Here is a 26,742-nt window from a genome sequence, read left to right on the forward strand (position 1 = left end):
CCCTGGGAGTGCCAGCTCTCCTCCCCCACCGGGCTCCCACACTCCCAGCAGCTGCGCCCTTCTCCCTCCCTCTGTTGCCGCGGGCCCCTCACACCCTGCCTGGGAAGCCCCTCTAGCCTCACCAGACTCTCCCTCCTGGCTCCTGTCCCAGCCTGGCAGCCGGACTTTGGCCACCTAGCCAGAGCTGCCCACCAGCCAGGGCACCTCCCCAGCTGTGTTTGGTCAGCTTTGGCGGCCAACGGGGGAAACCCAAGGCTCTCCGGGTGGAAGAGGCAGCCTCTGTCCCCAACCCCGACCGCCAGCCAATGCCAGCTGTCCGTCCACTCGACAGAAAAACACACGCTGGCCGCCTGCCCCCAGGGCGTTTCCAGAAGAGAAATTTAATCTAATTTACATACTTCTAGGTACATCGATAACCAAAATGTGGCCACTGGAAAAAGTTAAAAGGTCAATCAGCTCCCAGTTTCTAGCTGGCCCGGGATTGCAAAATAAAAAGATCCACGTTCCTTATTCTCTACACAAAACGCGTTTTTAAAAAAGTGAGAGGTCTAGGGAGCTATACATAGAAAGCAACAGTGAAAAGGGGGAAGGGGGGGCCAGGAGTAGGGGAGGAGGGTCCAACCCCCCACCCCACCCTCCTGGGCCCCCTGGAGTCCTCGAGGGCAGGAGGCAGCTGTCAGCTCTGAGCTCTCCCCAGCTGGGAGGGCCCCTCTCAAGGGGCAGCCAACAAGGATTTCCGTGGCATTGTGGGCTCAGCGGGGGCTCCCAGGCCCCGGTGGGCCACAGAGGGAGCATGGCTTCCCCTGAGCAAGCACCGTGGCGTGATGTGGTCGTTCAACTTGGGAACTGGGGGGCTAGGGCAGGTCCCAGGTCTCACGAGGTGCGTGTGCGTGTGGGTTTGCCGTGTGCGTGTGGGTGAGAGGATATTCAGGGGGGCCAAGAGGGAACCAGAAACAGGGGTCTTTGGGGTCTTTGCAAAGGGCCACGGGTGACAGGCACAGCCCTGCCTGCCTGCCAGACCTGGCTGCTGCCCCTGCTGGGCCAGGTGGCCATGGGCTGGAGGACAACACCCTGTGGCCCCAGAGTCCTCAGGCTTGAGGGAAGGGCGGCTGGCTGGCTGGCTCCCGGTGCCCCGGCTGTAGTGTGCCCGGCCCCCGAGGGGCACCGGTTTGAGGTTTTGGCTTGCTCCTTTGGAAACGGAAAAGAAAGAGGAAGGACAGGGAAGAGGACACGGAGGAGGGAGAGCAGACAGAGGTGGCACAAGACGGGCTCTGGAATGCTTCTGTGTTAGGGCGCCTGTGCCGCCGCTGTCTGTGCCTGCGGAGCCTGAGGCTCCTCAGACGGGGGGTCCGCTTTGGAGAAATTCATCTCCAGGATGTGCCGCTGTAAGTGCCGCACCCACTCTTCCTGGATGGAGAGAGGGCCCTGGAATTCCACTTCACAGAACCTGTGTGGGGGAAGAGAGAGGGGGGAAGCGGCCAATGCCGTGAGGAGAGGTGGAAGCATGGCTTTGCCTGTAGCCCTGGGCACTCCGAGCTGCCACTCAGAACCCCAAGCTTGAGGGAGGCGGCGCCCAGAAACCACGTGTTTGTGTGTGCACAGCCCCCTCCCCCCAGCACGGGGTCATGGCAGGTCTCCTGAGGAGCAGTTGGTGCTGGGTAAAGGCCGTCTCACTCCCAGGCACCTCCACGCCGACTGCGGGATCTGAGCCGCAGGGGCAGAGGAGCAGATGCTGCCCAGCTCACCAGGCCCTGCAGCGTCAAGTGCGGCCTCAGAGCGCGAGGGCCTGGAGCCCAGAGCTCCTGAGTGGGCCTGAGTGGCCCAAGGCGAGTCATCTCACATCTCCAGAGTCCCAGTTTCCTTGTCTCTGACGTACTCGAGGCACTTTGGTAAGAATTAACCTCTATTTTTCTTCATCAGGCTCTTGCTGAGGGTTTAACTTTTGGGCAGGGGCACAGTGCCATGTGCTTTATAAATATTAAACTTGGTCCTCAAAAAATTCATTAGGTGGGTTTGTTATCCAATGTCTGAATGCTGGGGAGCCTGAGGCCCAGGGCAGCCAGTAAATGCCAGGGCCAGGGTTTGAACCCAGGATCCTGCTGGCTGAAGCTCAGGGCATCAGCATGATGCTCTGAGGCACCGCCTTGTGGGAGGAGCCCTCGGTCTGTGCCCCAGGGCGGCCCCTGTCCCTTTCTAAGTCTCCAGGTGGCCAAGGACCAGCCACGAGGTCTCCCCGGGGCCCGGGGGACAGCGTACCTGCACTTGAGAGTGTAGATGTTGCCGACGAACTTGACGAGTGATGTCTGGGGGGGCCGAGGCACCAGGGAGGGAACCGGCCGCACGCGGGGCGGGGGCTGCCGCGCCTCCTCTAACTTCGGTGGCCGGTCATGGGCCTCCTCGCCCCCTCGGGCGGCCGAGGCATCTGGAGGCCGGGCTTGTCGGCGCTCAAACTCTAAGGAAGGTACGGGGATGCGGATGAGCAGGGGCACCAGGGCCCTGGCATCTCCCAGCCTTCAGCGAGCATGGGGGCGCCCTGGGGCGGGGTGGGGATGCGCGTGGGCGGGGCGCCCGCAGCCCCTTGCCTGCTTCCCTCCCACACCAGCACTCACTACTGATGTTCTGCCGCTGGCGTTCCTCGGCTTTCACGGTGCCCGGCGGGCCGGCTGCCAGAGGCCGCTCGCCACTGTCGGCCGCCCGGCTGGCCTCGGGCCCCGGCTCCCCGCCGACGCCGCGGCTGACCACGGCCAGGCCCCCGGGGGCCAGCCCCAGGGGCGGCCGCTGGTCGCTGTCGCGGCCGTGGCCGGCGCTGCGGAACTTCTTGGTGAAGGGACGGCCGCCCTGGATGTAGCTGCGGTAGGCGCCCACCTTCTGCGGCCGGTGCTTGATCCACTCGCTCAGCGTCTCAATGGGCGAGCCGTTCACGCACCATTCCGTCACCCCGAACTGCCGCAGGTGCGCCCGCGCGTGGCTGGCCAGGGCTTTGCGGTTTTCAAAGTAAAGGCCACACAGCTCGCAGCAGGCCTCGGTGGCTGCAGGCGGAGGGGGTGCTGCTGAGCCACGGCCCCAGGGAGGGCAGGTGCACTCAGATGGCTCTGCCACAAGCCGAGCAAATCCCACCTCCCGCCTGGGACCTCGACGTGGGGGACCCCACCTGGGGTCAGTGTGCACGCTCAGGCACTGCCCAGCCCTCCCAGGACCCTGCCACCCGCTGCTTACAGGAGTGGGAGGCCTTCTCGTGGAGGGTCTTTGCCTTGAAGGGCAGTTCAGTCTGGATGTAGGTCTTGGCCTTGACCTCTGCGGGGAGGAGGCGGTCCTCCTGCAGGGGCCGCTTGGCTGCCACTGAGCCCAGGTAGCTGGCGGCTGAGGGCTTGGCCCCAGTGATGGGTGTCAGGCTGAGCTCACGGGGAATCTGAGCTGGCCCAGCTCCTGGTTTGCCTGGCCGGCCAGCCAGGGGCGACAGCGGCAGCGGGGACTGCAGGCTGCCCGGGGCTGCCGTGGGGGGCCCATCCTCGGCCAAGGCAGGGGCCAGGTCTCCGGCTGGTGGCTCCTTCTTGATGAGGCACGGCTTGGACTTCTTCTTCAGGATCTCCCGCAGCGTGTCGATGGGCGAGCCGTTCACAGACCACTCAGTCACGCCCATCTGCCGCAGGTGGGAGCGTGCATGGCTTGACAGGCCCTTGCGGTTCTCGAAGAACTCACCGCAGAACTCACAGCGGATGTCGCGCGCCGGCTCGGCCCGGGACGCTGCAGAGGGTCCAGGGTGGGGGGCAGAGGAGAAGGAGGCGGCGGCTGCGGACAGGAAGCCTCCAAGCTCGGAGCTCCTACCAGTGCCGGCTGCCTGCCTGCCTGCCTCTGTGCACGCCCCTGCCACCCCAGCGACCCGCTCCCTCACACGGGCCTCCGGGGCCCTCGTATGCACATCTGGCCAGCCGCCTCTCTGGCTTCTCCCCATGTGATAACGCTGGACGAGCCACTTCCCCTGTCCGAGCCAGTTTCCCTCATGTGCAAACTGGGAGATGAAAGCCCCCAGGCCCGGGGCTTCCTGGGAGAGTCTAAAGTAGGCACAGCTCAGAGCCTGGGGCACAGGGCCAGCAGGTGGCACACATAAGCTCTCAGGCGCAGCCCGGGCCGCCCCTACCTGCTGGGCACACAGTAGGCACTCAATCCACCTGAGCAGAATGGGCACAGTGATGCCATAACAAGGAAGCAAGTGACTGCCACGTATGGGGTTCTCTGTAACCAGGCACCAAGCCAAGTGCTGGGTCCCACTTAACTCTCAGGAAAACCAAAATGGACAGGGGACTCTGCTGATCTCCACCTTCCAAAGGAGCAGACTTGTCTGTGGTCTCACACTGCTAGATTACGGAGGGAAAAAAATCTTGGCTTCCACTTGATGCTAAATGCTGAGCACTTAATTACCAGGAATGTCAGAAAGACACAGTTTAGACATCCATCACCTGACCCTATACTCCTGCCATGGCAGGCATCACAAATGGATTCCTGCTGTCTTTCTCTCCAAGAATCCAGGAAGCAGCCACTACCAATCAACTGACGATGGTGCAAGAGACAGAAACTTTTTCCTACTACCAAAATGACAGAATTCTGCTTTCCCTGTGTTAACAGAACCAAGCAGCAGCTTGGTGACCGGAGCCCATGTATTCAGGATCGCAGTCGGCTCCTGTGTTCCCTGGAGCTGTGCAGCCTCCCTTCCATTACAACCCTGGGTGCTCTGGATACCCACAAGGGGAGGCAGGGAAGAGACCCCTCCGGCTGCTCTCCCTGCCCTGCCACAAGATCACACTTACACAGGTTTAGGGGTGTCAGGTCTTCCCGCGGTGCCCCCCAGGGACTCTCAGAGGGGTGCGGCTCCCCATGAAGGGTCCCTGGCAGCATCTCCCGCTTGATCTCCACCCGCATTTGTTCAGGCTTCAGCTTCTTGGGCAGGGAGGGTGCGGCCAGGCCTGGGAACATCTTCCGGGCCGTGGGAGGAGGAGAGGCAGTTGGTGAGTGGCCCAGAGGGCTGCCTGGCGGCGGTGGCAACTTCTTGGCCAGGGGCGAGAGGTGAAGGTCCGAGGGGCTGCGGGCTTCCAGAGAGCTGCCAGGACCTCCGCTGCCCACCACCTTGGCCAAGGCTTTCGGGCTGGGCCCCGGCGGGTTGGGAGGTCCACCAGGCCGGGACTGGGTCCGTCTCTTCAGGATCTCCCGCAGCGTGTCGATGGGCGAGCCATTGACGTACCACTCGGTCACGCCCATCTGCCGCAGGTGGGAGCGCGCATGGCTCGACAGGCCCTTGCGGTTCTCAAAGAACTCACCGCAGAACTCACAGCGGATGTCCCGCGCTGGCTCAGGGCCGGAGGCTGTGGCAAGAGGAGAGAGTGGCAGTTAGTGTCGTGGGCACTGCTGGTGTGTTCGCCTGCAGGAAGTGTCCTGGACGGCTAGGTGGGGGGGGCAGCGACGTGCCCACAGGTGAGGGTGGTGGTGGAGAGTAGGTGTGAGTGAGGGAGCTGAGGAGTGGGATGGGGGTGGGGGGCAGACACCTGGCAGAAGGGAGGGGGGAGGCTCCAGAGAGAACGCACGCACGCACGCATGCACGGCCCTTGGATCTGGTGCAGGAGGAGGGAACCAAGAACTCCACAGCTCTGCGGGTCCCAGGGAGGATGGGGAGGGCAGGAGGCAGTGGCCTAGGTGCCCCAGGGCCTCCCGACCAGGGGCAGCTGTGGTGCCTGCCACACCTTGAGGCATAATCCCTGCCTTCGACCCTGATTCAGAGACCAGGGTCACAGTCGTGGAGGGGGTGGAAGACCAAGAGAAAGGGCTGAGCAGAGCCAGCCCCCTGCCAACGAGCTCTCTTGGATAGAACTGTCACTGCCAAGGGCCTGTCTCCTCCCTGCCTCGGCAGGGAGAGAGTCGGGAGGGGGCTGCGACCCTCCCCTCCCCCAGGAGGGGCTCCAGGGCCCACAGGGAGGAGAGGACGGCTGAAGAGAGAACCTACAGAGGTTGAGAGGAGACGGCTCCACATCAGAGGCCCAGAAAATGCCGGCGGCTGTGGCGGCCGAGAAGTCCTGCTTCCCCCAGGGGCTGGCCATACCCACGGCCTTCAGCTTGGCCTTCTTGGCCGGCGGTAGGGAGGGGAGCAAGGAGAGGGCCGAAGAGGTGGGAGGCGGCTGCCCCAGCTGGCCCGGGGCACCGTGCCCGAGTGGGAGGCGGAGCTGGACACCGTCCCTCCTGATGAGCCCGTGGAGCACGTCTATGGGGGATCCCTTGGCGTCCGGATCGCTGACGCCCAGGTGGCGCAGGTGGGCACGGGCGTGGCTGGACAGGCCCTTTCGGGTCTCAAACCAGGCACCGCACAGCTGGCAGTCCAGCTCTCTGCCCCCGTCACTATCTAAAGCTGCGGAGACAAAACACAGGGAGGGGAGGGGGCAGTTTCACGGCCGCCACCTTGGCCGGCCTTTTAGGGGACTGAGGCAGGAGGGTCTCGTGTGATTGCTTTTTTTTTCTTTCCAGCTGCCCAGGCACTTTGGAGTCCAAGGTTCCATGCCACAGGAATTATTTGGAGGTCCTGTTCCCCAGCCTTGCCCTCCGGCATCAAGGCGAGTACTGAAGAGCTGGAGGATACGACAGAGCGGATAGGCGGCGACCAAGTTCAAACCCTGATGCTCCTGGGCCCTCTCGCACGGCGCCCTTGCCACAGGCGCCACAGGGAATATACGGGGGGCACAGGACAGGGACCCCTCCCTCCAGCCTTGGGACCCTTGCCAAGGGAGCTGTGAGGACAGAGAGGGGGTGCAGAGCAGGGGTTCCCACCTGCTGCCAAGCACCCTATGAGGGCACTTCAAAAAGTGTGCAGAAAATTGGAGTAACAAGGTTAAGCGTATTCTGGTGCAAAAGATGGTGAAGTCCATGCACAGCTGATTCATAACACACGCTTCCCATGAACTTTCTGGAAGGCTCCTCGTCTAGCCAGGGGCACACCTGTCAGGGCCCCTGGAGCAGACTCAGGGGAAGCAGTTCCCAGGGGAACGTGAGATGCCACCAGCAGGAGGCCAGACCCCAGTGTGTGGGGGTGGGGTGGGGTCGCCCCCAGACACTAAAGCCCACAAACTACAGCCTCTGCTCCCAAGGGATGCCTGATGTTCCCTCGCTCACTGCTCCCCTGCCTCTATCGGCTGGGCCTCTACCCCTGGGCACTGACAGAGGGGGAGTCGCCTCCCATGAGAACTGGGCTGCCCAGGGGGAATCTCCTGTCCCCCCCTTGACTATCTGCAAGACCCATGATGCTCCGAGCTCCCACCGGGGAAGTCAGGCCCCTAACCCTCGGGCCCAGAGGAGGCCCTGTGCTGAGGATGACCCTGGCAGGACTCAGCAGCCGTAGCCAAGCCTCCAGGGCGGGGGCGGTGGAGAACGGAGTGAGGGAGACAGAAGATCATACGCAAGCGAGCGCCTCAACCACTGATGCCTGACCCAGCCAACCCAAGACGTGGGGCTGCAAGTCCCCCTCTGCCCCTACCCTGGGCCCTAGAGCCCGACCAGAGGCTCCCGCCCTCCCGGCACTGGGACCTCCCTTGGTTCCCTGGACCCACACTCACTGAGGTTCAGGGGCCCTTCGTCATCGGACTGGGGCCACTGCGCCTTGGGGGAGGCCGGCCGGGGGCTCAGGGACAGCTGGGGGCTCTTGTCCTCAGGATTCTTGGGGGTAGGGGAGCCCACCAGGGCCAGCGGCGCCTTCTTGAGGAGCGGAGAGCCGGGTGGATGAGCCAGGCCCTTGGCTGAGAAGCCAGGAGGTGACTTGACGGCTTTGTGGATGGCAGGGGCATCCAGAGGCTTGGCCAGGGTGAGGAGGCCGGGCCGGGGGCCCCCGGAGACCACCTCCTTTGGTGAGCTGGACTTCTTAGCCAGGCTTGGGGGCAGCCCAAGGGGGGCGTCAGGCAGACCCTTCTGCTTCACAAGCTCGTAGAGGAGGTCGATGGGGGCACCGCTGCTCTCAGACTCCGCCACCCCCAGCTGCCGCAGGTGCGAGCGCGCGTGGCTGGACAGGCCCTTGCGGGTCTCGAAGCAGGCGCCGCAGACCTCGCAAGTGGTCAGGCTCTGAGCTGGAGGGCGAGACGGGGGCCGGGGGGAGGGCGGGCTGTGAGGCCTGTGGGCCCAGCTCGCCCACTTCTCCTCTCCCTGAGGGCCCCACTCAGCCAGGTTCCATGAAAGTGTTTTGCCTCTGTCAAGTTCCACCCTCCACCCCCCCACTCCCCATTCTTATAAGGATTCTAAGGAGGCAGGGATGGGCCTGTGTGGTTTGCAAGCAAGGGAACTGAGGCTCAGAGAGGGGAAGAGTTACGCCCAAGGGCACACAGCTGGAGGCTGAGGCCACGTGTGGTCTAGCCAGTGGGGATGCCCCTTCAGAGCCCCAAAGCACCGCATTTGCCCAACACCGACCTGCCAGCCACATGCTCCACCAAGCGAGGGTCACCTGGGCTCAGCCCCACAGACTGAGCCACAGACCCCAGACACAGCCTCAGCGGGACCCCACACCCTCTTCTGTAGAGCTCCTAGCCCTGACTGCGTCTCTGCCTCGCTGGCCCCAAGCTTCAAGGACTGCCCCCCCGCTCATACACACACACACACACAAGTGCAAGGCCAGGGCTGTCTGTCCTCTCACACACCTGGGCTCTAGCCCAGGGCCCGAGACTACTCAACCACGACAAACACAGAGGAATCGGTGGCATGCGAAGATTCTGCGCAGCTGAGGAGGGTCAGGGTTGGCAAAGGAACTGGGTCTGAACCAGAAACCCCGCAGCCTCTCTGGACGCCCCGCCCTCACCCAGCTGGGGGGGCACATGTGCTCTGGAAGCTCAAGAGCAAAAGACAGGTGTTGCCTTGGTGCCTGCAGGGAGCCATGGCCAACCTGCGGGCCCCACATGAACCCGCCAGGCCCAAGCGCTCCCCTCTGATTGGGACCAGCCCGGCCAGCACCCCCGCCTGCCACCTGGGCCACTCACCCTTGAGGTCTGGCAGCTCCTGCTTGCTGCCTTGAGAAGCCTCTGCAGCCACTTTGCTGCTCAGCCGACTGGCCACCTGTTCCAAGGCCCCAGTGACAGGCAGGCTCTTCTTAGGGAGTGGGGGGGACCCCAAGTCCACGGCCACCATGGCGTTTTCCTCAGAACCCAGGCCTGCGGGGTGGGGGTGGGGGGACACAGGCTGAGCCCAGGTGGCGGTCAGCCTGTCTACCCGCAGGGGGCGGCCCTTCTTCCTCCATCCTGGGGGCCTGCGCTCACTCTGGGCACAGCTCCTACTCCATGAAGCCTGCGGCCCCACTGACAGCACGGACACTTGGGGGAGGGGACGCAGCGCAAACCTGAGCTGAGCCTCTCCTGGTGGGCACCTCAGACTAAACATCTCTTGGGACTAAACATCTCCCTTGAAAGGGAGGCAACACCTGTCAGGCCAGAGGGTGGAGGTGGTGGGGAGAGGTCGGAAGGGGAACCCCAAAAAGGCAGCCAGGGTCAGGAGCCCCGAAAGCCAATGTGGGGGATGCGGAGGCGGGTGGCTCCTTGTCAGCTTTGGCCTTGTGAGAAAGTGCCACCAGCCAGCCACCCTGGGGCTAGGACTGGTCATAACGCTAAAGCGAGGCCCTCTAGCCTGGACCAACAGTGGACAGGAAGAGTAGGAACCAAAGAACTTCCTGCGAAGTGATGGTGACACCCATCGGGGGTGACGGGTGTCGTGGCCAGAGGAGGAGCAAGGCTGGATTTTGGCCGAATCGCTCGGAAGAAAGGAGCCCGGGAGGCCTGCTTGAGCCTCCAAGTTGAGAGTTGAGAGAGAATGGCGACAGCTCAGAGCAGGAAGCATCTATGTGTGGAGTTGGGGCCTTGGAGGCAAGAGAGAGGCACGGGGCAGGCGGAAGGGCCAGCCAGGTCCCCTGCTCAGTGCGAGTCCTCCAGAGCCAGGGACAGGGCAGTCCAGGCCAGGGGACCCTGGGGCGCAGCGCCACCGAGGACTTTGTCAAAAGTCGCGGGGTCGGGTGGGCGCATCTGTCAGAAGGGGCCCGGCCCAAGTGGGTCTCCGCGCCTCAGGGACTGCGGTCGCGGCCTGGGCCCCTCCCGGGGGGCCCCCAGGCGACAGGGACATCTGTCAGGCAGTACGAGGGCGTCGCGGAGCGGCGGCGCAGAGCTTCTGGGCCCGGGGACTCTGCGAGCGGCGACAGGAGCCCAGGAGCCCGCGCCCCTGGACGGCCTAGGGGAGGGAATCCCCGAGACTGGACGGCGGGCGTCGGGGGCGACGGCGGCGGCACGGGCAGGCAGGACACCGACTTCCCCTCCCCGCACCCTCCCGGGCGCGGGCTCTTACCCGGCGGGGGCGCGGGCCCCGGGCCCGGCTCCGGCTCGGCCTTGGGCCCGTCCCGCGACGGCGGCGGCGGCGGCGGCGGCGGCGGCGGGGGTGGGGGCGGCGGCGGCGGCGGCGGCGCGGGGAGGGCCACCGGGCCGGGGCTCGGGGGACCGGACGGGGGCGCCCCCGTGGGCGCGCGCTCCCGGGCGCCCCCCGCGCGCGGCCCCGCCGCCGCCTTGCTCTCCGCTTTTGTCACTCGGCACTGGGCGGTGGAGGCGGCCATCTTGGCTCCGGCGCACGCGGGGCGGCCGCCCCAGGCGGGAGCAGCCGAGCGCCGAGCGCCTCCGCCGCCGAGCCGCTCCGCCCCGCCTCTCGGGCGCGCCCAGGGTGGCCTGCCGAGCGCAGAGCGCCATGAGCGAAAACGCCTGTGCGGGACCGGCGGAGTCGCGGCTGGAGCCACCTCCAACCGCCGTCCCAGGTGGGACCTCGGCTATCGCGACGTCCAGGATGGGAATCCTCCTGCCGCATGCATCCACACCCCGACAGCATCTAGCCTCCCAGAGCCCCGACTGGCAGAGCTAGGACTGCCCCCAAGACCCCACCCCCTCCCCGGGCGCGGACCCTGCCCCATTCATTCTCTGTCTTGCAAGTCTCCCCCTGCAGATCGAGGATCCTGGAAGACAGCTGATCCACAACCCTGAGGAGTCCCCAAGATCGTCCTGGCCATCCCTCGACGGTGCTGCACCACACTCTTGCGGACCCCTCCCCTCCCCTCGGTCGGCACCCAATTTAAACACACTGCCTGCTTCTCCCTCTCCAACACCAAACTGATTGTCCCCAGCTGTTCCTTGACAGCTGGGGTGGGGCCAAACTGACTTGCCCCGCCCCCAGCCTGGCCCCGCCCCCGTCAGCCCTCTAGGGGAGGCGCCTAAGGACAGAGTCCAGACACCCAAAGGCGTTCGCTGAAAGACTGGCCACAGCGCCCCCTCCCCGGGGACAGGGCAGGGACAGTGCCACACACACACACACACACACACACACACATACACCCCTCCTGTCTTAAGCTGACTCCTCACAACCCAGTGGCTGCACCGGCCGGCTCAACACTACCTGGGGGCTGATCTTAGCTAAAAACGGTGTGCTCCCATCCTTGGGATGCAGGTACCAGGTAGGGAACTGTGGGTCTCATATTCAGGCCCCTGCTGGGGCAACACAGAAGTCAAGGGGGCAGGATGGGAGCTAGAAACTGCCCCCTGCGCACCCTTGACCATCCTCAAAGGCAGCTGTGCCTCCAAGTAGCTCAAGTGGGTGAGCTGAACACCTAGGCTTCAGCAGAGGCAGGACGCTGCAGGTCACATCCCAATTCAGCCTCTCCTCCTTGTCCGGGGGGAGAGAAGGGGCTTATGGCAACCCCCCCCCACACACTTCGCTTCTACACACTCCTGAGTGGTAGTCTGCAAGGGTTCTGATGGAGCCTGCAGTACAGATCCACATGGAATATTGCAAACTGCCTCAAGCAGTCCCCGGAGACAATTCCTAACCAGGCATCCTCCGGTCCTCGGAGCCCAGCTAGTTCTCAAGCTCTCTGGTCAAAGGCTCTTGCAAAGTCAGGTTTTGTAAACTCTCTCACTTTTCCACTCCCTGTGCAGGTGCCCAGCCCCAGGCTCCCTCACAGAACAGTTTTACACCCCATCTCTTAAGCCCCCCCCCCTTACTGGAAACAACCATGGATCAAGACACAAGGCCAAGACTGCCGCTGGCTGGGCGACTGTGGCAAAGCAAAGGACACTCAGCTTCCTGTGCTGTGGTCCTTCCTACAGACCTCAGCCCCCCACCCCCACCACAAACAGAACAGCAACAGTTTGAAGACTGAGTACTCAGCCCGTGCACGGTTATGGGAGGGGATTGTCCACGCTGCTGGAGCAACAGTCCTGGGACCCGAGATTTGTGCTGTCCAGTAAGCTCACCCCTAGCCTCCGACCAGCCATAGTTCAAGTGTTCAACAGCCCCCAGTGACTGGTGGGGACCCCTTCCAGAACAGCGCAGATAGCCACACAGCATCTCCCACATTCCAGAAAGTTCTATCAGACTGCTTTTTGGGTTCCAAAACCCTGACCCCACTTCTTCCAGCTGTGTGACCCTGGGCAGGTTAATTACCTTTCTGTGCCTCAGTCTGTGATCTGTAAAATGGGGATGGTGATGATGATGATGATAATAAAAGTGCCTTCTAGGGTTATGTTGAGGAAATCAGTGTGTTCGTGCATATGAAGTTGCTAAGTGCAGCTTTTGGCTCTTAGAGCTCCATAAGCACTTGTGAAAATGTGTTAGGAAGGGCAGGAAGAGACCATATCCAGAAAAGATTCCTGGCCCACAAATGACCCCCTAAGTGGAAGGGTGGCTGTGTGATTTGACAACGTTCTTTGGAAAGGGACACAAAACACTTTCAGGAAAACTGAGTGGCTGCTCCCTGCCCCCCAACCCCCAGGGACCCCACCCACCCCACCACCATCCCCTCTGAACTCCAGGGAAGGACCAGGGCTCCAGCCCCAGTCCACTCCCTCCTCTTACCATCTCCGTAGGCCGGCCCAGGGTCCTCGGCCCAGGTGGGCGGGAAGGGCACTGTGAGAGGGAATCGGGGTCTACGAGAGGACAGGAAGCTGCCTGGGGGCCCGCCAGGCTCCCGGCCCAGGGGGCTGGGGGGCAGCTCAGCGGCTGAGGTGGCCAGCAGCTCCTGCAGGATGTTGATGGGCGAGACGGTGAGCTCCCAATTGGTGATGCCGAAGTCGCGCAGGTGCGCCCGGGCGTGGCTGGAGAGGCCGGCGCGCGTGTCAAAGCCGGCCCCACAGAAGTCACAGCGCATCAGGCTGAAGGTGCCTGGGTCGAAGTTCGCCACTGCAGAGAGAGAAAGAGAGAGGCGTGTGGACTGGCTTGGGGAGGGGAGTGGTGGGGAGGGGCGACTCTCCAGTCCCAGCCTCTGCCAGACCCCAGGGCCTCTTATCCTCTGCAGGTTCACACGGCCAGTACCGTTCATCTCCCCTTGGCTGCTCAGGGCCTGCCTGCCTGCCTGCCCGCCCCTCGGCTCTCTGCACCTGCACCTGCATCCCCCTGCCTGGGGGTTTCCCTCTTCACACATCTGGACAACATCAGGGAACTCCGTCCCCAAAGCACATTCTCCAATGGGAGGCTTGTGATCATTTCGGTGAGTATTCGGTAAACAGATTTCTCTTGTCTACTTTTGCTTGTAGTCATCCTGGTGCTATCAGTTAAATATGCAATGGATGAAATGGACAAAAAGGACCTAACACACGCTCCTCTGGATATCCTCCCCTCCACGCCCCCCCCCACCTCCTGCAGGTGCACCTAGAGACTTCTAAGCTTCCCCTAACTCCACCAGGACCACTCAATGTCCTGACCACCCACCCGGCTTTCTGGTTGTCTGCTTCTAGAGTACACACACACACACACACACACACACATACACACATACACACACCATATCAGCATCTCCCCATGTGGGCTCCAGGTCTACCAGTATCACAACCACCCCTGGACCTCCGGGATCAGAATCTCACTGCCTGGGAATCTGCGTACTTCAGTGCAGTTCCTGGGGTTCTAAGCCAGCCGGCGTGTGTGTGTGTGTGTGTGTGTGTGTGTGTTGGGGGTGAGGGCAGAGTCTCTCTGGACCTGAATTCCAGGGCAGCAAGAATGACTCTTGCATTCATTGCTGAATCTGCAGTGCCCAGACAGGGGAGATCTCGATGGATCAATTATTTGTCCAATGAAGGGATTAAATTCTCCCCTGGGAGAGATCTGCTGCCTGTTCTCCTTTGGGGCCAGCTGCTGGCACAGCCAGGGCACTGACCTTCAGTGGTAACCTTGGCCCTGACTCAAAGATCTCTCAGCAGAGGAGGCCCCAACATCACCCTCCTTGGTAGTAAGGGAGGGGTTAAGAGTGAGAGTGGGTGGGTTAAGAACTCAGCTATCAATGCCTGCATTGTGGCGCCGTAGGGTAAGCCATCACCTGAGACACCAGCATCCCATGAGACCACCAGTATGCGTCCTGGTTGCTCCACTTCCGATCCACCCCTCACCCACCATGAAGTGCCTGGGAAAGCAACAAAAGATAGCCGAAAGTACCATCCTGGGGAGTGAACCAGCGAATGGAAGATTCTCTCTCCCTCTCTCTCTCTCCTTTCCTTCTATAACTCTGCCTTCCAAATTGGATTTATGTATTTACTTGAAAAGCAGAGTTACAGAGAGAGAGAGAGAGAGAGAGAGAGAGAGAAAGGGAATCTTCCATCCGCTGGTTCACTCCCCAGATGGCTGGAAGCCAGGAGCCAGGAATTCCATCTGGGTCTCCCACATGGGTGGCAGGGGCCCAAGCACTTGGGCCATCTTCCGCAGCTTCTCCCAGACCATTAGCAAAGAAGTGGATCAGAACAGGGATGCCACTGCTGCGGCTTTACCTGCTATCCTACAATGCTGGCCCAATAAATAAATAGGAAAAAAAAAAAAAAGCTAAGAAGAACTCAGCCGCCTGCCTCCTGAGCCTTGGAGGAAGGTGGGTGCTGCACCGAAGTCCCCCCACTCCTACCCTACCTTTTTTCTTTTTCTTCTGGAAGGAGAACCTGCGCTCGATGGCTTTCACCTCCTCGGCGGAGATGAAATGCCGCACGTTGTAGCTGACGCCCACGCGGTTCAGATGGCCCCGCACGTGGTTGGCCAAGCCGATGCCATTGTGGAAACGGTCGGGGCAGTAGGGGCATTTCCGCTCCTCCGGCTTCAGTGCCGCGGCCGGGTCTCCCTCCAAGAGCGTGTCCAGCCCCAGGGGGTCACCCATCGGCGCATCCAAGAGCAGGAAGTCCAAGGGGTGGGTGCCTGCCAGGCCCAGCTCCTCCTCCGGCGGCAGCCTCGGGGGCGCCCGGGCCGCCGCCGCCGCCATCACCTGCGGCCCCAGCCTTGCCACCAGCACGATGGGTACCATCCCTCGGAGCTGTTGCTGCTGCGCGCGCGACGCCTCGGCTGTGCGCAGCGCATCTTGGAAAGTCCGCTTCAGCTCCAGGGCTGGCTGTGGGAGGAGGCTGGGGGTGGCTGGGGCTGGACAGAGCCCATTTTGGGGGGAACAATCCATTTCTGAGGTCAGCGCTGCAGCCTCCTCCTCCTCTTCCTCCTCTTCCTCTTCTTCCTCCTCTTCGCTCCACGGGCGCCTCCGGTCCCCCAGCCTCTGCGGGCGGAGGATGCTTTTGCCTCTCCCGAGCTGTAGGGAGTATGGGGTGGACGCCAGCGGCGAGGAAAAGGCCAGCCTTCCAAAAGGACTCTGGCTGGAGCCATGCGCCAGTGGCTTCGACGTTGGGAAATCCCTCACGCCCAGCTGCGGGCAGTCTGGGCGCAAGTCCAGGCCAGGGTCGTATTCAGCAGGGTTCTCCCGCCACACGGGGGCTAGGAACGGCTCAGCTTTGCCAAAGTAATCCACAGCAACATCAGGGAAGCGGGCGTAGGCATCCTGGCTGGTGCCTGGCTGGCTGGCAGGGTCCTGTTCCTCCTGCTCCTCCTCCTCCTCCTCCTCTTCTTCCTCAAAGGTGTCCTCCCTGCCCTCCTCCCAGTGGGGAGGGGCATGCGCCAGCCTCACGTGCTCCCTGAGCAGGCTCTCGCTGGGCGCGGGGAAGCCACACACGACGCAGGCACTCAGCCCCGAGGCGGGGGTGGCTCCGTAGGGGTGATACACAAGGGTGCTGGCGTCCAGGCTGGGGCTAGCGGGCCGGCTGCCACCTGGGAGGGGCTCCTTGGTCGGCTGGCCCGGCGGCTCGCGCACGTGCAGCTTGGCGTGCTGCACGAAGGCCCTGGAAGAATTGGTGCCAAACACACACTTGGGGCACTGCAGCCGCGCCTCGCGGCCCTCATCGCCCGGAATTTGTTTCAGCTTCTGGATCTCCTCAATGATTTTCTCCCGCGAGGCCTGGTGCAGCTGCCGGTGCTGCTCCAGGGCCGTGGGGTCAGCAAAGCCCCAGCCACACTCGCCGCAGGCCAGCGGGGCCACGTGGGCGGGAGGCTCCTGGCCCGGGGCCTGGCGGTGTTGGGTCATGTGGTCTAGGAGGTGTTCCTTCTCTTTGAAGTATATGCTGCATTCGATGCACGGGAACACAGCCGGCTCTTCATCCTCGTCCTCGCCCTCATCCATGCTGGCCACCCCCTCGACCACCTCCTCCAGTAGCTCACACAGGTAGGGCCCTGGCCGGACAGGGGACAGCAGCGGCTGCAGCCGCTCCACGGATGCCTCTGAGTTCACCGTCCAGGTCTGTGTGGCCACCTCTGAGGCCGAGGCAGGCAGGTCCCATTCGGACCGCTGGGACAGCCCATCAAGGTCCTCCAGGTCTTCCGTGGTGCCCACCATGGCCACGTCCATCGTCTTGGGCGTGTCCTCCACCGGCACCAGTACCCTCCTGAAGGAGGGGAGGGGCGGGAGCAGCTGGGGGCGCAGGTCCAAATGCAGCTCTGTGTCCCTGGGGGCCCTTTGCTCGTCGGTATCTCTGAGCCATTCAAACCCGGGGCGGCCCCTGTGGGCCTTCTCCAAGAGCTTTGGGTCACCCTGGTGGTGCAAGAACCTTCTAGAGCCCTCGAGCTCAGCATGGGGTTTCAGGGTTCTCACGATAACCGAGTCCTCGAACCCCTGCTCAGAGGGGTTGCCCTCCCCTGCTTCTTGAGCCAGGGGGTGCTCCCAGGGCCCCTGGCCATCAGGGGGCTCAGGAAAGTGGCCCAGGAGATGGGGTGGCGGAGAGCCTGGCCGGAAGTCCAGGCTGCCTCCATCCCAGCAGCTGCAAGGAAGTGCCAATGGGGTAAAGGTTAGCCACACGCCTTAGTTTGCCTTCCTAGGGTGGTGGTGGGATCCTCTCGGACAGTCTGATGCAGACCCCCCGGAGATCCACTCAGAAGGCAGCCTCAGAGGGGCTGTGTGGGTGAGGGGGGCGGTCCCTCTGGACATTCCCCAAGCTGTGGGTCAAGAGCCAGGTTCAGCTCCCGGGATGCACCAGCCCTAGTGCATTATCTGGGAGGTGGGGGAGGGGACGTGCAGAGAGACCACACCCAGGGCCACCTCTACGGAGTGTCTCCCAGTCTGGTGGCACAGTCAACTCTCATCTCTCTCCAGGGGCTGACCTGTGGTCCCGGCTGCTTCTGCATCCTGGGGCTGATTTAGTTACTTTTGGTCCCCCCTTCTCCCCAGATTTGGTGAATGTCACCTTTGTGGCAGAGCAATTCCAAGGAGAGCAACTTTGCTCTTGCAAGGAGAGGTTGAGGCAACCCCCCCCCCACACACCCCTCTGTTCAGTCTCTGGCCCCAGTGACTGTGAGGTGGGGGGGAGGCGAGACAACCCCTCCAGGCCTGAGTTTTCTGATCCTAAAAACGAGGGTGACTCCCAAGAACTGAACACCCTCCTTGTCCTTATCCAGAGCCTAGGGAGATTTCTCACAGCCGTCATCAAGGAAAGTTTCACCCCCAGCTGGCAAGTGCTTTAAAAAAATAATAATAAAAGGCTTGCAACCACAACCTTTGCAAAGGGGGACATGGAATGGTGGCAACACAACCCGGAGCGAAGAAGACACCTGCCCGTGACCAGTGTGAGTCCTCACTACGGTTCTTCCTGGTCACTGCTCCTTTTGTTTCCAAGCTCTCGCCCACATGAGGGGGACGCTGGATTCCTGGGACGTGGGTTCCAACAAGCGGGCTGGGCTGTGTGGCCCGTCAGGGGCACACGATGCTCACAGGACGGTGCCGAGAGCCTAGCGTGGCGGCTGCCGTTCATATGGAGAGCTCTCATGAATCCTGGTAAGACGATCATTTTTACACCAGCGCCCACCAGGCCATTTCCTCACACAGGGAGTGGCCGTCGGCCCTGTTATCACTTCCTGCTTTTTACCCAATACAGATCCTGTCCCCTGGATCCTCACATCTGTGACGCAGCTCATGGATTCCTTTATGCCTGACGAGAAAGCTGAGGCTCAGAAAGGCCCTAGCATCATTTCAAGGTGGGGAGGAGGTGGGGAGGCACCTAGCAGAGACCAGCCAGGACTTCAAAGGGTCCAACCTCCAGGCCTGGACCCCTCCGCCCCTGCTCCTGGCAGAGATAATGAGAGTTGACTGTGCTCATTCCAGACCTCTCCCACCCCTCCCCACCAAGGGGCTAGGCCTGCTGGGAGCCACCTCCTCCTGCCTGGCCTCCTAATTCCCTACTGTGTCCCCTCTCACTCCCCAGGGGGACTTTCTTTCTCTCTCTCGGGCCTGGGCACCTGCAGCTTACCCCCTGCCCTCCCTGAGGCCAGGGCCAGCATGGCACTCACCAGCTGCTGATCCGATGGGTGGCCGAGGTAGCACAGGGGAGGGCTTCGCTGAGGCCGGGATGGGGCTGCCCATCTGCAACAGAGAGGGGAGACCCTGAGGGGCTGGGGTTCCCCCTGGCTGGGGCCCTCCACACCCCAGCTCCAGGAACCCTGCCGGGGCACCTTGGAAGGGCCCTGCTGGCTCCCACAACCCCTCATCCCAGAGAGCCCTTTGGGCCTCTCTCCACTCCTGAACCCTGAAAGGGGTTTCTTAGTACCAGCTCCCTGGGCTTTCTGCTTCCCTTCCCCCACCAGCCCCGCAACACCTAGCAGCCAGGGTGGGTTTTAGAAGTCAAGCCCTGGCAGGAACTCACCTGGGCTTCTCATTCTACCTACAGGAAGAGCCAGATTGCTAACTGCCACCTGCAAGGCCCTGTGAGGTCAGACTCAGCACTTGTCCAACCACCCTCCTCTGTCTCTGGGCCCCTCACTGCCTCTGTCTGACTGTCCTGCCTTCCTTGTGGAGCCCCCTGTGTGGGCCAGCTAACTCTGGCTGGCCTCAGGGCCTTGGCATGTGCTCCTCGCTCTGCCTGGAACACCCTTCCCTGGCCACTTGTTCCAAAGGGAACCCCTGTGAGGTTTGTCTCTCCCTCCCTCTCTCTTTCTCTCAGCAGCCCCTTGAGATGCCTGGCTCCCTCTCTGGATGGCTGCTTGTCACTCACAGCAGTGACTTGCTTGGCCTTGTTCATTACAGGAGCCCATCCAACACCTGGTGCCACCACAGGACGACTCACAAAATACTCGCCAGGCTGGCGTGTGCAGTGACCGAGCCTTGTTGGCCTGAGCTGTGCCTGCCGCCTTCTGGACCCCCTTCCAGGCCCTAAGCCCTAAATTTAATCCCCTCCTGGAATACTGCCCCTCCACCCCCCGACCCCCGCCCTACCTCACTAGACAGAGCCAACTCTCCATTATCCGCCTGTAGAGCCAGGGCCTGGAGCGACCACAGGAATCCTGGCCTGCATCTACTCTGCCCGCCGCGCTTGCCTGATGCCGGTGAGCGCGTGCCAATCGGGGCGCGGGCCAATTGTCTGGGCCAAGGTTAACACACTGGGTGGGGGGGGGAGGCAGAGGGCGGGGGAACTTGTGCCCTGTCCAGAACCCAGCAGATGCAACTGCTGGATCACCTTCAACTTGAGGGTGATCCAGAGAGACAGAGGACCGCTGCTGGGGTGAATTCTGGTATTTTTTCTTTTTTGCCACTGTCCTCACCATTCCATATTTGCCCAGGCAAATTTGAAAGCTGGCCATTTAGGAATCAAGAAATAAAAATGAGGCCAGGGTGGGGTGTGGGGGGCAGAGTGAAGGAAGGGGTGTGTGTGTGTCCAGAAAAGGGGGGGCTACCACCCTGGCTGGGGGGGTCGTCTTTCTGCTGAGTCTTATAAAGGCTGTGATTGCTACACAGGGTCTGCAAAGGCAGGGAGGTTTGCAATGTCTGAAGCAGATTAAAAAAAAACAAAAAACCAAAACCCTGACATTTGGGACCAGACCATGGGGGGGTGGGGGGAAGCTGTCCTGTGGGTAGTAGGATATTAAGTGGCATCTCTAGTCTCCACCCACCAGATGGGAGGAGCAGCCTCCCCACCGCATGGTGATAACAACTGACAATCTTTGCAGATGTTAACAGTGTCCCCCAGTAGGCAGAATCAACAACCCCCCAGCTTCCCCACCCCACCCCCCACCCTTCCTGGTTTGAGAGCTGCTGGGGTGGGGCAGATGGGGATGCTGTGCAGGGTGTGAGAGTTGGTTGATTGATCAACTCTGTGAGCAAGAACCCAAGAAACAGGGTCCCCGGCGAGTCGTAGATGCGAACTTCTCTGGAGAAGGCGGTCGGTCGGTTGGGTACCCAGCCCCGGCAGAGCCTGGTGTCCTGTTTGTCCTGCTCCTGAGATTCCAAGGTGTCCCAGATTTGATGATCCTACGATTGCCACTAAGAATTCTCAAGCCAGGGCCGGGGTGGGGGTGGTGGTGGCAGTGCTGCGTTGCCCTCTTTGTCTGAACGGGCTCCTAGTGCAGGCTCCTGTTTTTAGTAACTTTGGAGGAAGCAGGCCAAAGCAGGGCCCATGTCCGAGACGCCTGGAGGCCTCCAAGGATGATGATGATGATGATAATGGAGGAGGAGGAGGAAGGATCCAGAAGTCCCATCGTGGACAGCTGTTCTTGGGTTAGTGGCCGTGCCAAGAAGGGGGAGGCTCTCATTGGCTCTTGTCACCTGAGGTCCCTCCTGGGAGGACTCGCCATAGAGAGGAGGGCATCCATGAGCAGCTTGAAGCCAGGCGGTGTTGTGGAGCTGCCAAGAATCTAGACTTTGGAGCTGAACAGATTCAAGTTCAAGGCCCAGTGCTGTGACCTGAAGGTCTTGCGTTTCCCAGGCTTGATTTCCTCTTGTGTGCAGGGCCAGTAATGGGTGCCAGTGAGAACCCACAGAATGCTCCAGCCAGAGGAGCAGCAGTAGAGGGCCAGGGGAGAGGGTGGTTCTGGGGGCAGTGCCAGGTGGTGGTGGGGGGGGGGCGGGACAGGGCAAGAGCTAGTTCAAGCAGAAGCCAAAGACAGGACCTGAAGCCTCAGAACCCTCCCATTCGCTCCACACTCTGGTTTCATCCCCAGCAATGATGCATTTTTTGTCCCTAAGCTCCCTGTCCCCCCACACAAGGCCAAGCACACACCAGACATCATCCTCTCTGATCCTTAGCTACACCTGGAAGGCCCGGCTAGAGAGGCAGAGGATGCAAGCAGTGAGGTGGCCCTCCCAGGGTGTCCCTGGGGCCTCTGAGGGCTGAGTGGGAGTGAGGGAGGGCTGGGCTTCAGGGTACACCAGTCGCCCCTCAGAGGCTCTTGGGATTTGCACCTACAGCAGGTGCATGGGGGAAGGCAGGTGGGGCGGGCTAGAGGACAGCGAGAGAGACACAATGTTCCAAGCCCCAGCTTTCCTCCAACCTCCAGACAGAAACTCCACTCCAAGTCAAACCAGCCGCACTCCATGCTACCGGAGAGAACACCCCGTCATTCTGAGGCTATATGACAGATACGCTGGCACTAATACCTGGTTGGCTCCCTGGGGGGGGAGGGGGAAGGGAGGACTCAGGATGCCCCTGATCTGCCCTTCCCCTCCCTCCAGACCTAGGGTATCTGCCAGGGAAAGAAGAAACACCCCATTTCTCAGAACCAAAGGGGACCCCAGGCTCCCACAGTCAAGATGTCTGCTCCTTCCTGGCCTGGCTGTGTGACTGACAAGGTCCTGCCACCTCTCTGAGTCTCAGGTTTGGAAGAAGGGCTTGCCAAGGTTTCCAGGGTGCCGGGTTAGCCCTTTTGCCCCCCTGGGGTTTCACTCTGCCATGTGGCTGCCAGACACACATATCACCAGCACCTTCAGGCGTTGGCACGGATAAGGGCGGGTGGCGGTGGCAGCTGTGGCGTGCACTAGGGGTGGGGGTGAGGGTGTCTCCTACCTAGATATCTCTTGCTCCATTCTGTCTGGCTCATTGTCCCTTGTCCTCCTGGAGCACCCAGGCTGGGCTAGCAGCTTTCTCCACCACTATGCCACCAGACCTGGTGGCGTGTCAGTGTCCTCTGTCCCAGATGGTAGAAAGGGAATGGGGTGTGTATGTGTGTCTGTGTGCGCACACGCAGTCACCACTGTGCTCCAGTGCCTGGCTCCAAGGGACAGCTGCTCTATAAGCCTCTGAGGATCAGGGTAAGTGTTGCAGGTGGCTGGGGACAGGTCCAGTGTCCTGCAGGACACCGGCGTGGGGATTCCAGATAAAGGGTGTCAGAGTCATGCGGCTGCTGGGCTGTGTGACCGCGGCAGCTTTATTACCCCTTGGAGTCTCAAAGTTTCCCCATCTTGAAATGGAACCATCCTCGGGGCTACTCCACAAGCTTTTCCCACTCAGAGAATGGCATGAGGTGAGTACTCAAAGGGCTTGGCATGGAGGAAACCCCTGATGCGATGTGGATTGCAAACCAAAGTCTTGGAGCAGAAGACGATGAAGGCAGAGGTGTGGTGCATCAGCTCCTTATTTTGCAGCCACAGAGGCTCCTCCCCGCTGCCACAGGCCCTTTGCACTTGCTGTTCCCACCACCCTGCATGCCATTCATTCCATGTTGCACTTAGATGCCACCCTCTCAGGGTGACAGTTGGGGGCACTTCCAGGTCCCCACCCCCAACCCCAGCCCAGGCACTTCCCTTCCTAATACCTTCACAGCACCTGTCACCACCTGCCCCTGGGATATTTTAGCTGTTGGATTGTCTCCTGTCTCAGAATGCCAGCCCCTTGAGGGCAGGAGCTCTCGCCTTTGATTTTTATTTGTTCATGGGCTGTTTAACCCAGCACCTAGAACACAGCTTGGCACACAGCACCTGCTCAGCATTGACTGCATGAATAACCGATTTTGAGCAGGGACGCCATGTGAGATACATTTTTGCTGGGTAAACCAAGGCACAAAGAAGTGGGGCAGGTGCCCCTGACACCCCACTCTCTCCCCAGCCACTAGAGGGCACAAGCTGTTTAGGTTCGTGATTCAGGAGCTGGGGTACCCAAGATACCAACCAGGAGATAGATGGGAGCAAGGTGTACCTGGGGACGAGGTTGGCCTTGAGGCAGGGAGCTTGAGGTGCTGAGGTGGCCACTTGGACCCCCTGAGGACACTCTGCGCAGAAGATGGAGCCAAGCCAACCTGGGGTTTGAGTCCCAGCTGCTTGCCACTCACTGGGTGGCCTTGGTCCAATCACCAGCTCCCAGAGCACCTGTTTCCTGCGCCCACCCCTCCCCCCCGCAGCCCCTGCCACTTTGAGAAGACAAGGCTCATGAGGAATCCGAATCCCAAGTCAGCCCCTGCTGGGCTGGGTGACCTGGCTCTCTCTGAGTTTCAGGTGCCAGCTCAGATGTACCCTTGGGGCCACAGGGCCCCCCGCTCTTACCAGAAATGCCACCTCTGCCATCCAGAATGTCTCGAGGGCCCTCCTTGGTGACAGGTAGGTAACGGGCAGACCGGAAGATGCCACCTTCCCCCTCGGTGGCCTCGGCCCCACCCTCGATGTCCTCCCGCGGCGCTGGGCCTGGCAGTCTCTCGGGGCCTCGGGGACGATCTGGTGTGGCCAGACCACCTGTCAGGGCCCCCTCCATGAGTACTGTCTGTCTGGCTCCACTCAGTGGCGGGGGCTGGCTCAGCAGGACATTGTGGGTCTAGGGGCAGAGAGAGGGAGATACTTAGGAAAGAGCCTGAGTTTCCCTTCTTGCAAAACCCCAGTCCTTACCCCGGACACTCAGCTTGCCTGACTTGACCTCCCAGTCCAGGTAAGCTCCGTGAATGGTTCTGACACCTCCCCCATCCCCACACACGACCCCGACCCCATCAATCACTTCCCCTTTACCCAGATCCCGCCTTGCCTCAGTTTCCCCACACACACCCATCGGCAATCCCAGCACTTCCCTGCAACGCTGTCTGGTACCCACACACACGGCTGAGCTCTCCCCAGCTGTGTCTCCATTCACCATGCACATGCACATCCTCCCCCCACCGCCCCTACAAGTCCCCCCCCAGTCCTTATGGGTCCACTTTCTTCTCTTCCACTGCCCAAATCAATCCCCTGCACTTTTCCCACACTCCTCCCCCCTTCCCCACCCCTCCGGCCCTTAGGGTTCTCCAGCTTTAACCCCTTCACCCCCACACACAGCCTCAAGTGACCCTAGTCTCAACCCTCTCGCTTTTTCATGCACACCCAGCCTGGGTTTCTCCATTCTGACCACCCCCCCCCCAAACACACACCCCACCAGCAGATTGCTCTAGTCCTTGGGCCAAAGGGAACCGTGGGGCCCCTGGTTTAGAAATGAGGACCCTGGGGAGGGGGGGCGGTCCTCGCCACCTATAAATACCTTCAAGGTAACGGCGGAAAGTGAAGGGCAGGAATGAGGCGCCCTCCCCGGGGAGACGGTGGGGAGGCCGGGCCCAGGCAACCGGGGCGGGGCCGGGGCTCCAGGCCTGGTTTCAGGCGCTGCCCTCGGGAGCCTGGGGGCTCCCAGGGGGCCCGTCCTTGGGCTGGCAGTCCTGGCGGGGGTCCCTGCCCAGGCCCGAAGGAAGCACCTGCAGGTGCCCACAGGGTGGGCACTGCCCGCGGGGAACGGGCGGGACCGCAACTTCGGAGCACTTTGGCAGCGTGGGGAGGGGGCTCCCGCCCGGACGCCCCCCGGGGGTCGCAGAGGTAGGGGCTGCGCCGCGTTGGCGCACCCCTTAGGGGGGAAAAGGTCCGGGAGATGTGCCCTCCGCCCGTGCACCTCGAGGCGGGAGACCCCGCGGGACGCGCCGAGGTGGGGGGGGACACCTGCCCCAAGACCCCCGCCCCTCCCCCCACCTGCGCGGCCCCGCCCCCACCCAGGCCCCGCCCCTACAGGTCCCGCCCCGCCCCCCACCCCGGGGGGTCCCGCCTGGCCCGGCCCGGCCCGGGCCTCCCCCTCCCCGCTCCGGCTCCGCCCCGCCCGCGGGCTCCCCAGGCCGGGCCGGGCCTCACCGGGGAGGCGGCGCCGCCGGCTGGACGCCGGGGCTTGGAGCTCCTCTCCTCGGTGCGGCCGTCGCTGCCGCTACCGCCGCCGCCGCTCCCGGTGCCGGTGCCGCGGCCTCCGCAGCCGCCGCCGCCTCCACCGCTCGGGGGACATTGTCCCTTTAAATCGCTCCCCCCGCCGCCCCGCCCCCCCGGCGCGCCGCCGTGACCTCAGCGCGACAGCCCCGCCGCGCCGCCATGATGGGGAGGTCCGGGGCGCCCCCTCCCCCCGCGCCACCCCGCGGGGGGGGGGGCGGCCAGCGGGCGCGCCGCCATATTGGGAGTGGCCCGGCGGGTCACCCTTAAAGGGCCCGCCTGGACCGAGAGTCGGGGGTGAGGGGGCAAGGCTCTGTTGTCATGACAACACTCTTGCCCTTCGGCCCCAATGGCTTTTCATCACCCCAATGGTTCTTCCATTGCTAAGCTCACTATTAGCACCAGAACAGTGGGGAGGGGGCAGAGAAGTTCCAGCACCTCATAAGCCATCGAGGATTCTCCCCAGCCAGTCCTCGCGTCCCTAATCAGCCGTCTTCCAATCCCAAACTCATTCCCTCCTTCTCCATCATTCATACTGGACTTCAGCACCTGCATACACTCCTAGGTCTTCAAAGCTGAACACCTGGTCTCCACCCAGTCTCCAGGACCAGCCTGTTGCCTTCTTCCATCCATCACCCATCCATAAACCCAACTACCCAGCCATTTCCCCACCCACTCATCCATGTACCCCATCCATCAACCACCCATCCATTCAACCCACCACCCACCCAGCTACCCCATCATCCAAGCAAACACCCATCCAACCCACCCATCCCTATCCCATCCACCTGCCATCCATATGCCACACCAGCAAGTACCCAACAAGCCCTACAAAACCCTTCCACCGCGGCTCCCAGATGTCCGTTGGTCAACTGCAAGTTTGTGTGTCCTCTCCGCTAGTGTGTGAGCTCCCCAAACTGTGTGTATCCTGAGTTGTTTTCCCATCGCCCAGCTCAGAGTGTTCTGAGACCTCAAATAAAAGTACATATGTTCGATGTAATCGCTTATCCAATTAACTCAAATATTTCTTAAAATGCGTCAGGCAGTCTATCTGGCTGAACTGCCTATCTGGTCAAACACCCAGCAAAAGCTATCTAATGCACGTTGCCACCTTTCACCTATCCATTCCCGCATGAGTCCAGTGCCTACTTCTTTACCCAGTCATTCACTCAGAGCACAACCATCTCCACACTTCCCTCCAGCTGCCTGCCAGACCCCCAAACCTTCTCTGCTGTAGGCGAGCTGGTCTGGAACTTGGAGAAACCTAGGAAGATGATTCTATCTGGGGTCGGCAGAGCTGGGGACAGGGGCTTCCATGCAAAGCAGGTGCTTGCCCATAACAACAAAGAATACCATGTCGGGAACGCCTTTCACTATGGATCTTCCCCTGTGAGTGGGGCACGTTGGATCCATTTTAGAGAGAAACAGAGACTCCTAGGCAGTGGACACTGTAGGTCCTAGCATGGGTGAGAAATCTG

The 26,742-nt window shown here is 61.8% G+C and overlaps 1 protein-coding gene across 13 annotated transcripts; it reads right to left on the minus strand.

Moving 5' to 3' along the window:
* Positions 1–364: 364 nt before the first annotated feature.
* On the minus strand, positions 365–25,360 carry WIZ (WIZ zinc finger). 13 transcript variants are annotated; one of them, XM_051837895.3, is made up of 13 exons: positions 25,199–25,359; positions 23,612–23,876; positions 18,655–18,727; positions 14,920–17,132; positions 12,889–13,212; positions 8,994–9,164; positions 7,590–8,093; positions 5,993–6,391; positions 4,806–5,357; positions 3,217–3,744; positions 2,610–3,029; positions 2,257–2,452; positions 365–1,447 (listed from the first exon to the last, which is right to left on the minus strand). In XM_051837895.3, exons 2-13 carry the CDS (start codon positions 23,814–23,816, stop codon positions 1,288–1,290), a joined length of 5,745 nt encoding a protein of 1,914 aa, XP_051693855.3. In that variant the 5' UTR covers positions 23,817–23,876; positions 25,199–25,359; the 3' UTR covers positions 365–1,287. The 13 variants fall into 13 exon arrangements, with proteins under 13 accessions (XP_051693855.3, XP_051693856.3, XP_051693857.3 ...); XM_051837896.3 differs by lacking the exon at positions 25,199–25,359 and adding an exon at positions 24,567–24,908; XM_051837897.3 differs by lacking the exon at positions 8,994–9,164 and having other exon boundaries at positions 25,199–25,360.
* Between the last annotated feature and the right edge of the window lie 1,382 nt (positions 25,361–26,742).

Source organism: Oryctolagus cuniculus, chromosome 16 (genome assembly GCF_051225735.1).
Source record: "Oryctolagus cuniculus isolate XC-2025 breed Fujian yellow rabbit chromosome 16, ASM5122573v1, whole genome shotgun sequence".
In the NCBI taxonomy this organism is placed as follows: domain Eukaryota; kingdom Metazoa; phylum Chordata; class Mammalia; order Lagomorpha; family Leporidae; genus Oryctolagus; species Oryctolagus cuniculus.

Bases quoted from the DNA above. Each gene is read 5' to 3' on its own strand.
- WIZ (XM_051837895.3), bottom strand. From the start codon at position 23,816: ATGGAGGGGGCCCTGACAGGTGGTCTGGCCACACCAGATCGTCCCCGA. The intron at 13,213-14,919 runs GTAGGGTAGGAG...CTCTCTCTGCAG, and splicing joins CCAGAAGAAAAAGAAAAAAG to TGGCGAACTTCGACCCAGGC. The intron at 6,392-7,589 runs GTGAGTGTGGGT...TTGTCTCCGCAG, and splicing joins CGAAGGGCCCCTGAACCTCA to CTTTAGATAGTGACGGGGGC.